Genomic DNA, 12,998 nt, shown 5'->3' with positions numbered 1-12,998 from the left:
ACAACTGCCGGTAATCTAGTTGTTGCATTGCAACCACTGTGAAATTACTAGAAATAGCAGTGAAATTAACCTTTTACTTGTTCTAGCTAAAAAGAAGTAAAGAATAACCTTCAAAATGGTGAAGAATTACTATTTCGATAGTTAAAACTAATTTCACAGTCGGTGCGATCAATGGTAATAGGAATTACCAGAGTGGTAAAACATTAACTACGAAATTGATATTTCATTAAACATTTTAAAGAGTGTACGGGAAACAAATATCAACTTTAGAATGGCCTTAGTACTGCTACAAACCTGCACATAAACTGACTGATAGCGATCGGAAATTCTTGTCAGGCTGGTGATGGATTCACAAGTTAACATGGCCTCCTTAAAAACTGAGCAGCCTCACTTGAAATGCACATCCATCACTGTTATCTATAGTGTAGGTGATTGCAACTTGTATCGTTTAACCTTGGTATATTGGATCCTTTGTCAATTTAACCCTTCAGACCACCCTTACTAAAGATACTTCTGGAGAATAACATATTTCAAGTGGTAGCCCCCCCCCCCCCCACCCCATACCTTACTCCAAAACAAAAGATATCGCACCAACATCGACAAAAAACTTTGTTCGGAGCTCAAGACTCTCTTTAACATGAATTACACATGCATATGCATATGGTCTGCACTCGCCTTCTATTATTCTACCCACTTTGAAATTGGAAATTTACCAAAAAACTCTAACGGAAACCAAAAATACTGCCGCTAGTTTCTCATCCACAGACGACCTCCGGAAACCACGTGACCGAAACACGATGATCCAATCAAATTGATGCGTTGACACGAGCCCGGGGTAGTTTTTCCTTCCTGCCGCCATTGAGGCCGCTTAATTAATTACTTGTTTTATCAGAGTTGACGTGCGGAATTAATCTGGCCTGTGAATCGGTCCGAGTGTCAAGACAGATAAAAACAACACGCTTTAAAAGATAGATGTTGAATAAGACAACGGGTAGAATGTATTTAGTGACTCGTCCTTGGGGAATAGACCTTCTGGATGGAATACTGTGTGTGGATAACGAGTACGATGAATAATAACTGAAAATGCCCCCCCCCCCCCGTTCCCCCATCATCAGGGACATGAACCCTCAAACTAAGTCCAGCAGAACAGGGTCTGGTTGTTCAAAACAAATTTTTTTCACTATATAACGAGGTCACCCACGATTAAATATCAACATTTTCAAAGTAGTACAAAAAGATACTATATTTGGCAGACAAACTACTGTAAAAAATGCAAATTTTTTATGATATTATTATTGTTCAAGATTTACAAGCAAATAACATTTTCATATTTCTATTGTTGGACAACGAAGTTCAAATTTCTTGTCTTTTCCGATGAAATAAATAAATTTTCACGATTTTAATTTATGTGAATTGATATTTCTCGCCAAAACCACAAAGACTAACCTCCCGCGAAAAATTTGCAGTTGCAGTATAATGATTCCTGCATAATGCGACCACATGCGAAAAGCCAGCGTTCATTTTAAGAGATGTTAATTGATGTTTATGGTTAGCAGTTTGTTAATGTTGCTTTCAACTACCCACCAGATGAAAGATGAAACTAGCAAAAAAACATAGGTGAAATGATACAAGGTTAAAACCATGTAAATGTTATACTTCACTTGAGTTGGTTTGTAGTTCGAGAAAATGAACGGACCGTTTAATCAAGTAGGCCCATCAATCTCCGAAAGATGCGGAAGCTGAAAAAAGCCATTTCTGCCTCTCGAGGTTTGTCTGTTTAACGGAAATACGTGTGTCTCTAAGGATTGGTTTACATAGAGCAACACGGTGTACGGATACACCGGAGAACAATGCTTCACTCAGGGTTCATGACCATGACACCTCTTGTTCGCCGGCGTGTTCGTCTACCGTGTAGCTTTATGTAAACCCGGCCGTACACGCCATGATACCCTAAGCGTTGAACCTCGTATGGGCTGCAAGAGATACATCACCCAATCGCCCCATCTTGAGATCCACTTCGCCGACCCGGACGCCGTTGTATGAGGGGTCGTAATGGACCGAGTAACTATGATGGTTCAGAATGAATTGACCAGAATATAGATAGCACACTGTGTAAAATATCAAATCATAACCATTGGCGTACTTCGTTTTACTACCTCTGGTTCAAATCTAGTAATGGCTCTATTGATAGGCGGTTCTGGGTCTGAGACGATAAAGAAAACAGAACCGGATATAGCAGAATACAAAATACGCCTTAATGCTCTGAACTTGGTCTTTATACATGTATAGCGCAGAATGCACAGGACTGCATACTATAATCCATACGTTGACTATTGGACAAACCACTGATGAGAACATATTTGAGGCTGTGGATAAGAATAGTTTTCAGAGTCCTCTCGGCGGAATCTCGGTCACCCAGGTTTGCCTCGAAGGCAACTGTAAACAACAGGATACTCTTCAGATCCGAACACCACCGCAAAAGCCAGACCCATTCATGCACTCGGCCCGCCCTCGAAGCGACTGCACCGAGACAGTCTTCCCGAGCAGGACCGTACCGTACCCCCGCCGCCCCCAAGTCCCCTAGCTAGACCATGGTCCCGGCCGAGCTAGACCATGGTGGGCGAATTAAGGTAAGCGTTCTTCTCGGCATTCTCCGCCGCCTGTCTTGCCTCCTCCTCCGAGGCCCAGGGCTGCAGGTTCTGCAGGGCGTGTAGGGAAGCATTGCTCATGACTAGGGGGTCCCTGGCGTCGTAGATAGACTTGCTCGCCTCCGCTTGTAAGCTCATCATGAAACGGTTCGCCGCCTGGCGCTCCGCCTCCCTCTCCTCTGCTGTTTGACGCCTGGAAATCAAATATTAAGGTGAGGTTAAGGCTGATGTTGGCGCAATTTTGATAAAAAGCACTATGCACTTAGTGGACCGTTTCATTCTACGAGGACAGTGGAGGCAGAAGTTATGACGTGAAAATAAGGCATTAAAAGTATATCATAGCAAAAAGTAAAATTCCTGACAAGAGGTCAACTTGAACGATTAATTAATGGTCCTGGAGGATGTATTTTTACCCCTTTAGACGACTGCAAAAATAAAACTAATTCAAAATATCATAACTGAGTCAAAATAACGTTAAAAAACACGAAACATATACATGTATCCAGACTAAATTCAAACTCTAACACTCACTGCAGCTAATTTGAAAACAAGGAACACCGATTATGACCTCGACCTTTACACTGGAATCGGAAGTAGCCTGAGTAGGGATATTTACCAACCTCCACTTTGTCCGTCTGTTCTGGAACCACGTCTTGACCTGTGCGTCCGTCATTTTCAGGGCCTTGGCGAGGGCAGACCTCTCGGCGGAGGCCAAGTACTTCTGGCGGTGGAAGCGCTTCTCCAGTTCAACGATCTGCAGCCGCGAGAAAGAGGTCCGCGGCTTTTTCCGTTTTGGGGGCGTCCGGTTTTGGTACGGGTGTCCAATGCGTCTTGTGACTGAAATAGACAAATGAGGTTTATTTTGAGTATGACATAAACTTTAGATAAGACAGTAGAAAATGGGAATTTAGGCCGAGTTACGAGCGGGCTTTGTTTAAAGACAATAGACCATGTATTGGGCTAGGCCGGAACTATTTTACCTGCGCGGTATTAGGGTAAAATAACGTAGTAGGTGTATTTGGCTCTCATTTTCAAAGTATTCTGAGCTGTAATAGTTACTCAGACACAAAAGGGGATATGAATCACACGTATATAGTGCGGATTGTACATAGAAAATTGTTTCCTTCGCAGTTACAACCAATAGCATTAAAACTGATTCATTCCCATCTTAATACCTCGTTATATGTCAATTGAACTGGCCAAATTAATTAAACTGATGAGACAAATCAAGTTAAGTGGTGTAAAAGGTTGATAGAAATTACTTCGTTATCATGAACGTGTTAATCGAGTGAGTTAAACTGGAAATACGATGTCAAAACTGTCGGGTTGTTGCAAATGATATGTGATCGTTTTTCAACATGAGTTTGGTTAAATTGTTTATCATTTTGTACAGCAATGCATTACTGTATTATGGTAAAATTGAGGTGAAATAATTAAAATTTCGTTCCACGTCAAGTTTGTTAGATTTCATCTGTATTTAACCGTACAAAAATGTGTATTTATTACCAAAATATACATTGAAGTCATTTTCGTATGGTTGCTAATGGTTGCAATCCTGAGAGAAAATGACTGTGAGGCCACTTAAAGTGAATAAAAAAGTCCAAGCCTTCTTCTCAAAATCAGGACGGACGGGCGGTTTTATCACATTTTATTGATGACTTCACACACAGTTCAATGACATGTATTGTTCTTCAACACCAACTTGAATGCATTGGATGAACCTGACTATACTTTAACTTAGCGTTAATTATAATTGGCCTAACTGAGTGAAATGACGCCAAGTTAAAGTCAAATTTAAGTAAGCGACACAACTTGCTTTGAGCAACTGGGCTCCTTGGAAAACTGCGAATGAATTAGCGAAACGAAATGATATAAAAAACATTTTCGAGCGACGACGATAAACAAGTTTTATTTGTACCTGGCCTTAATTAAAGAGTGTTGTTGCACTGAGAGGAAGTCTATTAAAGTAGCCGTCGATTCTGGCGTCAGGACCCCAATCAAGTTGTTACTGGACAATGATTTAATTAGCCTCGGATCACATTTCACATCAACTACGGCCGAGTTAACGAGGCCTTCACGGTAATCGATGCTTCCAAAAATGGCCACTGTAATTTCGGTGATGCTATAACTCTAATTTGAGTTGCGAGGCGGCGAAATAAGTTACTGTACCAACCCTTCAGCTATTGTTAACACATCTCATAGCTGTAATATATTCAGGGACTTCAGAAAGCAGAATTACAGCGGCGTTTACAACACAACCTAAAAACCACATTCCGATTCGATCGGATTGGATCCACGCTCATCATTCTGCTCTCTGTCCGGATGTGTGACACCCCAGGATTACCTCGGCGCGAGCGGTGAAAAAATGATCGTTGCTTTTATTATTCAGTCCTCAATCCCATGTCGGTTTAGGCCTTTCGTGGGGGTCGATGTTATCAAGATTAACCCTGATAATACCTTTGATGAGACAGAAGAACAACGGTAATTTAGGCCGACGTGCGAGCGGGCTTTGTCTAGGGACAATAGACCGTGTATTGGGCGAGGCCCGAATAATTTTAACCGCCAGGTAAGGCGGGGCAAAGTAACTAAATGAAGAGTCTGCTGTAGGTGGTCTGGGCAAATTATGCTACATATTATTTATGCAAGTATCCAATATGTCACTCAGAGCGATAGATGCAATTACCTAATCATAACCTTTCAATGATTGCATCAAATTATATGGTTGGTGAGGTTATTAGACTAGCATTTGGCACTGTGGCGAAACGATTTATGCCATTTGAAATGTGATCTACAAAATTATCGGAGAAAATTGAAAATACATTCGTAACCAATTGCAACGAGTGCTGTGCAACACCCAGGGTGTTAAAAAAACTACTCGACATATTTGACAAGTGTTGCATATGCGCAGCATTCTGCTGGTGAGATGATACTTACACGCCTGGAACACTGACACCCGAATATAGTTGCAACAAACTTTTAATAAATGGTGTTGCCGTGTTGATCCGAATGAAGATTGGTTGGAAAAGAAAAAGACACGACGGTAGTGTCGCAATCCCGACTCAATAAAATCAAAGTTGATCGACTCTTTCAAGCTAACAAACTTTTAACTGATTTAAAAGTGACTTTTACTTAATCTGATACAGCAGGCCAATCAAAACCCTTCAAATAAAAACAAACTGCTCGTCTCCAAGCAGAAAACATTACGAAATGTTCCCCCGGTCAAGTATTTGCAGATACATTATAATCATGTTGACGCTAATTGGTAACGAGGCTATCCAGCAATTCTGGTGTTTTTCCCGTTTGTCCCGAGAGACCCGGATGATGGTTGTACTACGTGACAGAAAGCATATCATATACATCTGATGTTGAAACACTACCATAGGAGCAATTGAAAGGTTGCACAATTTTGGCCACATAAAGCGGATGTCAATACGTTTGTCTCCACCCAAACAGTTTGACCTCATTAACTGCATTATTGCGCAATATGCAAATCAAAAGTACATAATATTTTTCGTGCCACCTAGTAGTTCCAGGATGTAACACCGCGAATGGTCAGAAAACAGACGTGATAACGAGATGATGAAATATCGTCCAAATGCCTGCTGTATAAATAAGTGGCAATTTAAACCACATCATTTATTTTCATGATTTTCTGTCATCAGAGTATCACACTCGGGACGAGAGATAATTGAACACAGTTGGGGGTCGTTCATTTAGCTTGTACACACAATGATGTTCCAGCATTCAGAATTACCTCCCTCTTGTTTGCGTGCGTACGCTATAGCCCGGACCACCAACTGCGTACGTACGCATAAATATCGTCAGTCGATGTTGGTGTATGCAATCAATGGCACAGTTGAGTTCATCATACTGCCTAACACTGAACGAAATAAAACTTGCTCTTTGATAACGTTCAGAATCAGTAACTGTTATAATTCTAACCAAAACGCGTAATCTTTTTTCGTACTATGTGACACATTACGTCGAATTAAAATGCTCAATTCATGCATTCAATATACATGTAGTTGATCAGGTGACTTCCCCTTCCGCTGTACGCATGCGTACGTATAATGGAGCTCAAATTTACAAATGTCCTTCCCCCTTCGTTGTGTACATACTAAATGAAAGGTGGGAGGAAAGCAAGAATTTAAAATTATTATTTTACTTCTCGCATTACGACATAAAGCATAAATAGTCGCAGTGGTCTACTGCAATGCTATTAAAACAGGCTACTGATATGGTCTGCGCCTGGACTCGATGACGCACTGCGAAGATACCCGAGAGCCATTCCGAAGCTACATTCCTCACATTTGGCCACAATTCCTTGTAACCACTAGACCATGTTTGAAGAGCTATTAATCTTTTTTGATACCATCTCGTAGAATGCGTCGCTTCCTTTATAATTATCATGCTCGATTGATATTCATTTTGACACAGTGTATATGTAGGAATGAATGCATGATGCGGGATGATTGGCAGTGAAAAGATTCAAAATATTTTCATACAATTCATGAAAAAGTCGACAAAGGAAAGTCAGCAGTTTGGGCCAAGGCGATGCGAATAATCGGTTTAAGGCATGGCATCGCATTTGCTTGTAGAGAATCTTCTATTATGAGAATTTGTCGGTCTATTTATCTATCTATAGTATGGCTTTCTTGCAATGTTGTGCACCCCGCGTAATTAACAATATGTAAAATCCCGATAACAATACGGACACATTCATCCGTAGTGCCTTCACCAGTAACAGAAATAGTTTTTAGGACAGCGTAGGCAGTATTGTCTAAGAAACGAATCATTTCTTCCCATTCTCCTACACGATTCGAGTCCACCAGGTGAAATGCCAAAGTCGTTAACGTAAAGACCGACAGGTATACAAAGATTTGACGAATATACTTTTTGATTCCACCATAACCCCAAAATCATTTATTCAACGGCTTTATTACGAGAAAAAGAGTTTTTGTTGTGGGTCGTTTTGAAACTCTCGGCAGCCACCTTCTCGTTTCAACGGGCAATGTCGCCTTCTTGATGTTAAATATGCTTTATAACCTTTACTGGTGCTTCATGCTTACTTATGACACACCATAATATTATCAAAAAAAGAGAAACTCATAATCACTTCACATGTATAGCTTAGAGCACATTTCCAAAGCCTCAGTTAGAAGAAATTCTGGCTGCTTTAGGATTTCAAGTTTTATCCAAAATGGTGGCACCTGTGGTCAACCCTTAACGATCGGGATAATCGGCTTGGGCACGGGCACATGAAGATCAGAACGCAATCCCTACTGCCAACACATCAATGATTTGATGAGTGATGTTTGATCTTCATGTGCCTGTGACAAGGGCACGTTATATGACTTAGACTGTAACAGATTATTCTGGTGGGCTGCAGTTCACGGAAACCAAAGTCAGACAGCGTTAATGGCAAAACTGACGCGATGAGAGCAACCTGAAACCTATATTGTGGATGCTGATGATAGCAGGAACATGCTGCTATCTACTCTTCATCTGCAGTTAAGATAAGTTAAAAGGGCAGGTATTAGCAAACAGTTTTACCAATAGCCAATAACTATAAAACTCAAGAAGCCATTTGAGATCATATCTTGGACCTCCCGTGGGGTGTGGTACATAGCGTATGCGTAAAGGGGCATTGTTTTTTACCTCAAAGTTGCCTCACGTTTGCGCCTCTTTTCTGTGAGGGGAAATCCCTAAACAGAAGGATCTCAAAAATACTTTGTCGGGACTTTCGGTAGGGCGGCGATAGAGCCAGCAGGTTAGCCGAAACGACTTCGGCAGCGGAACAACTTGGTTGTATACACACCTTTAGACATAACTTTTTTGAGCTTATGAAAATTTTTGATGGCTTTTAGGCCAACACAAATAAGCACCTTGTAGAGTTTTTACAGCTAAATGAAAAACCTTTTGATATTTTTTAGAATCACAGAAATGCTAAAATTATTTAACCGAACAACCTCTAGATGGTGCATATTTGTATAGACCGAAACAAGGATTTTCTAAAGCTAAAAAACCTTTGTTTCTAACAGTGTACCATTGATCTTTAAAACTAGGTTTTAGAGTATCATTCAGACGACAGTGTCCTTCAGTGCAAATGGAATAAGTTGATTGATTTTTAATCGGCCAACATTTGTTCGCCATATGCGCATGAGGACCCCTTAATGTTCATTTAATTAAGTACATTTTGATTTAATTAAAGGATTCGTGATGTAATTAGCATTGTTGAGTTGTAATGTTAGTGAGTGAAGACAGACGTGGGAGGAAGATGACTGCAAGCTGGTCACCGAATATTTTTAAATATTCAGTAAAATGTCATTGAAATAAAGCATATAACATTTCGTTTTTTTCCTTACCTCGCAGTGAAAGGAATTCAGGCCTAGGCCAATGCCCGCTCGCACCTAGGCCTAAATTCCAATTGTTCTGCTGTCTCATCAAAGGGTTTTCAGGGAAAATGTTCATAGCATCTACCCCCATGATAGAGCGTTCATTACGGTTGGTAGGCCTAAACAGTCAATGTCTTTGTCAGTGCATATCAATGTCATTGTTGCGGCCGTTTCTACTGCAAATGATCGTGCACAAAAACAGTTCGTTAGCCTGTATACATTTCGGAAATCTTCGGAATTTAGAGTGGGAGCGGCCAGGCTGCTCTTGACTATAGTTGATTTTCGAAACTTTTTGCCACGGTCTACTTCTTTTCAAATACATCACTTCCTAATACATTAATTAGGTTTTGATCAGAATCTGTCAGAATAGGATTCATATGAGTCAAACCATCACAATAATGTGTGGAAATCATACGTTTTTGAGTGTCTCTATAATGTTTGATAAGGTCATTCACTCCATATCCATTGTACATCATCAACACGATTTTTGAAAATTACTATGTCAAATTAGGGTTTTGTCAACACTTTCTCTTACCACCCATCCTACACAATATCACGAAAATGCCTAATTTTATTTCATAGTTTCCCTGCGCTTTTCCTCAAAATGTCAACTATATAACTAGTATTAATCTCCAGCGATAATTTCCAACATGGCACGTTCTTGATATCTTAATGAAAAGAATCTCCGCACTGCCTTTGAACATTTGTTGAAAACGTACACAAAACTGACGAAATATTTCAGACGTAGCATGTGGGAATTTTACAAAAAAGGTAACACAATTTAATTTTTTTTGTATTGCAGTTTCGACAAAGGCGCGCGTCTTGTCTGTTTAATCAGACAGATGGTCGGACATGTTGAAGCAACCACCAATACCTTTTCACCTGTGTTAAGAAATGGGCGCGATGCGTAAAAAAGTTTTTGACGGATGATTTGACTTTGGAAAGTCAACATTACTACAAAAAAAGATGCTCGTAAAATTCATTTATGAGAGATGATTACAAGAATATAAAAGGCTAGCGAAAAAAAGTAACATCTTTGGCATCACAAAATCATCAGAATTGAATTAACTTCTAGGGCATTATTATCACCCCCTGCAATATTAAAGCCATCCGACTGAATCATTAGATTAAGCTCTCATATGAAAGTTTTAAACTTTAACTTCACTATGGGACGGACAATACTCTAAGTTAACCTAGAGCTGATTCTCAAATGAATATTTAAATAAGACTGTTTTACCCTCGAACGAGGCTAAAACTTGTCACTTTCTTGTTTTTGTCGTGTTTGTCGTTTCACTATATTTGTTTTTTTGATAATGTTATAAGTTAAAGTTGGCGTTTATTCTTTTAACTGTGTTAGATGTAATCATTCAAATATCACACTTTACACGTGTGACTGAAGAAAGTGCATGATTGCATGAGATTTCTCTTTAAATTCACCATTATTCACGGAAACTGTAGAAAATCTACAAAGGTTATAGCCGAGCTTAAATTTGTGAAATAAAATGTGCCGCAAAATATAGTAAAAATGATAATAGTAAACGTGTGCCGGTACCTGCCCCCTCCCCCTCCCAAAGGGCAGGGAATGTATAGTTTATAATGTGTACTGCCCAATTTTATCGTTTTCTAATCTGTTACACCAGTATGCCGGAGCATAAAAGGGGAGTATTAGCTACCATACCATCAACTACCGACTTTAATCAAAATATATGCAAAACAACCCTCTTTTTGTCCCCCCTTCGTACCAAAGGTTAAACATGAACCTTTAATACATTCACATTGATGAAACTGAATGCATACACGTGCGTAATTCCGACGAGCTGCATGCAGTGCACTGAAGTGATTCGAGTTATGGCATGATATCATAACTTTCCCAGGGGACCTAAAATAGCCTTTAATGTTCGGGTCAGTCTGTTGTCTCGAATAATAATTGCCTATTTGCTGTGGGCAGTCTGTGTAAGTTACTAAAACAGAATAATAACAGGAACGTCGGGAGGCAAAATCTTCGAAAAGGTCATGATGTGGATAGGGACCCCATCCGTCTTTTCTCAAACCCAAAGTTGTTATCATTTCATAGACCTTTAAAGTTCAAGAATAATTAATTGAATGTGAATTTTAAATTCCCAATTGTATAATTACATATTCTTTATTTATATGAAAATGAACCAGTGTCACTCGGCAAACTTCTGACTATGGTAGCAAAAATTCCCAAAAAAGGAAATATATTTTAGCATATTTTTTAACTTGCAGCGCTTGTTACCGGGCGCTTGCGGGTCTACATGCTGTGATCCTTACCTGTGAGCCTATCCCTCCTTGCTTCCATCCACGGGAACATTAACGTGTGTCCATAAGGAACCGACATGCCCAGGGGCGGAGGCCTGTGGGCTGGCACCCTTAGCACACCATTCACAGTCAAGCTGTACGGCAGGGCGCTGAGGGACATCGGAGGGAATTTGGAAGAGACGGATGTTAAAGTTGGTGACACCGAAGGCGAGGACCCACTGGCACTGTCTATATAGCATAAGTTATGGCTGCCTAAACTTTGACTGGAGCTGTATTTGGGTCCTACGGAGTCTGATAATATTGCGTTGATTCCAAAAGAGAGTTTATCACTTTTCCCTATAGATTCCCCACGGGAGTCTTGTCTTCTGGGTGACTGGGGGCTGGGGGACCGACTCCTGTCCCCCGCCCGGGTATCGAAGCGGCTCTGCTCCATGCTCTTGAATCCCGCACGTCCCCGCACTGCGCACTGTAAAGATCTCCCCAGTCCGTTCAAGTGAATAAAAGTTATCCAAACTTTGTTAAGAATCGAAGAAACTGGCCTTAAATGATCCTTAAATACTTCGCAGCCTCAACCACGGATGACATCTAACATCCTAGCGTCTCACTTGCGGGTTAAAAACAAAAGTAGATTGCCCGTCGTCTGCTACTGTTATTATCTTGAATCGCGGTACCTGATTGGTCCGAATTTAACTCGAGGCTGATGACTGGTTCACGGTAGCGCAAGAAGACGCCTCCCTGATTTACTTACTCGCAACAACAACTGACGGATGAGCGAGATCCTGAAGGGATGATTTTATATGCAATTACGAGATTCTGGACTTTTGTGAAACGCCTGCGGTCTCGTGACAGGTGAATGGTTGGTTGTATAATGAGGACTCAGCAACCGGGCCGACGACGCCTCGAGCAACTATAGACCAAATGGCTTGTCGTTTGATATTTTGACTCTAACCCACAATTACAATGATCGGAACACCATGGCTCAAAGAAAAAAAGTTCTTCAATAAATTACAATTTTATTTTGTCGACAGTTAATGATTTTGCCTGCGGTTTTGTGGGCAGGCATATAAAGGGGAACGGCCCTGGGTGAGCTCATACAGGACATGTCGATTACAGTTTGCGTATCAACTTGGTTGGCACGAATATATCGAACTGGCAGTTTTTTTCCTTTTCCCCGCCTGAGTATCGAAAAGTTTTCGAGCGGACACAATTGTTTTTTCACGCTGTCATTTTTCAATGATTTCTTTTTAAAAATGTAGATTATTCAGCATTTCTAAAATCTACTGCATCTGAATGACTGACAAGGCAACGGATTATAGGGTCAATTTTCCGAAATTTTATCGGATGAGTGGTAACGTTATATTTAGCGACCACGTCTCGTAACAAGGACTTTGTCTTCATTTTTTCTGCAAGATTGGGCATTATAAAAAGAACGGTATAACGGTTGATTATCATATTTTACCAAATAAACAAAACGAAGAACCAAGCTTCAGCATGCGTCAACGCGGGAACGTAGTTAATATAGAATAGGGCCGTTTACACGGGACCAACCCGATCTAGATTGATCCGTGTAAACGGCCTTATGTAAGCATAAATCCAGCTCGCGGACGTGACGTATAGCTTTGGTATCCTCTTTGGGCTATGACTGCAATACTGACCTGGCCTGACCCCTGGCCAA

At 40.6% G+C, this 12,998-nt stretch overlaps 1 protein-coding gene across 1 annotated transcript; it reads right to left on the bottom strand.

Moving 5' to 3' along the window:
• Window positions 1–596: 596 nt before the first annotated feature.
• On the bottom strand, window positions 597–11,904 carry LOC135489306 (T-cell leukemia homeobox protein 3-like). Its single transcript, XM_064774603.1, has 3 exons — window positions 11,336–11,904; window positions 3,269–3,485; window positions 597–2,841 (listed from the first exon to the last, which is right to left on the bottom strand). Exons 1-3 carry the CDS (start codon window positions 11,754–11,756, stop codon window positions 2,607–2,609), a joined length of 873 nt encoding a protein of 290 aa, XP_064630673.1. The 5' UTR covers window positions 11,757–11,904; the 3' UTR covers window positions 597–2,606.
• Window positions 11,905–12,998: the final 1,094 nt, after the last annotated feature.

Source organism: Lineus longissimus, chromosome 6 (genome assembly GCF_910592395.1).
Source record: "Lineus longissimus chromosome 6, tnLinLong1.2, whole genome shotgun sequence".
Lineage (NCBI taxonomy): Eukaryota > Metazoa > Nemertea > Pilidiophora > Heteronemertea > Lineidae > Lineus > Lineus longissimus.
This window is presented reverse-complemented; position numbering and strand designations above follow the sequence as displayed.

What these genes read in the sequence shown, in the direction of transcription:
- LOC135489306 (XM_064774603.1), bottom strand. Translation starts at nt 11,756, where the DNA reads ATGGAGCAGAGCCGCTTCGATACCCGGGCGGGGGACAGGAGTCGGTCC. An exon ending in AAGGAGGGATAGGCTCACAG is followed by an intron (nt 3,486 to 11,335) that starts GTAAGGATCACA and finishes TGTCTATTTCAG; the next exon opens with TCACAAGACGCATTGGACAC. An exon ending in AACAGACGGACAAAGTGGAG is followed by an intron (nt 2,842 to 3,268) that starts GTTGGTAAATAT and finishes TTTGATTTCCAG; the next exon opens with GCGTCAAACAGCAGAGGAGA.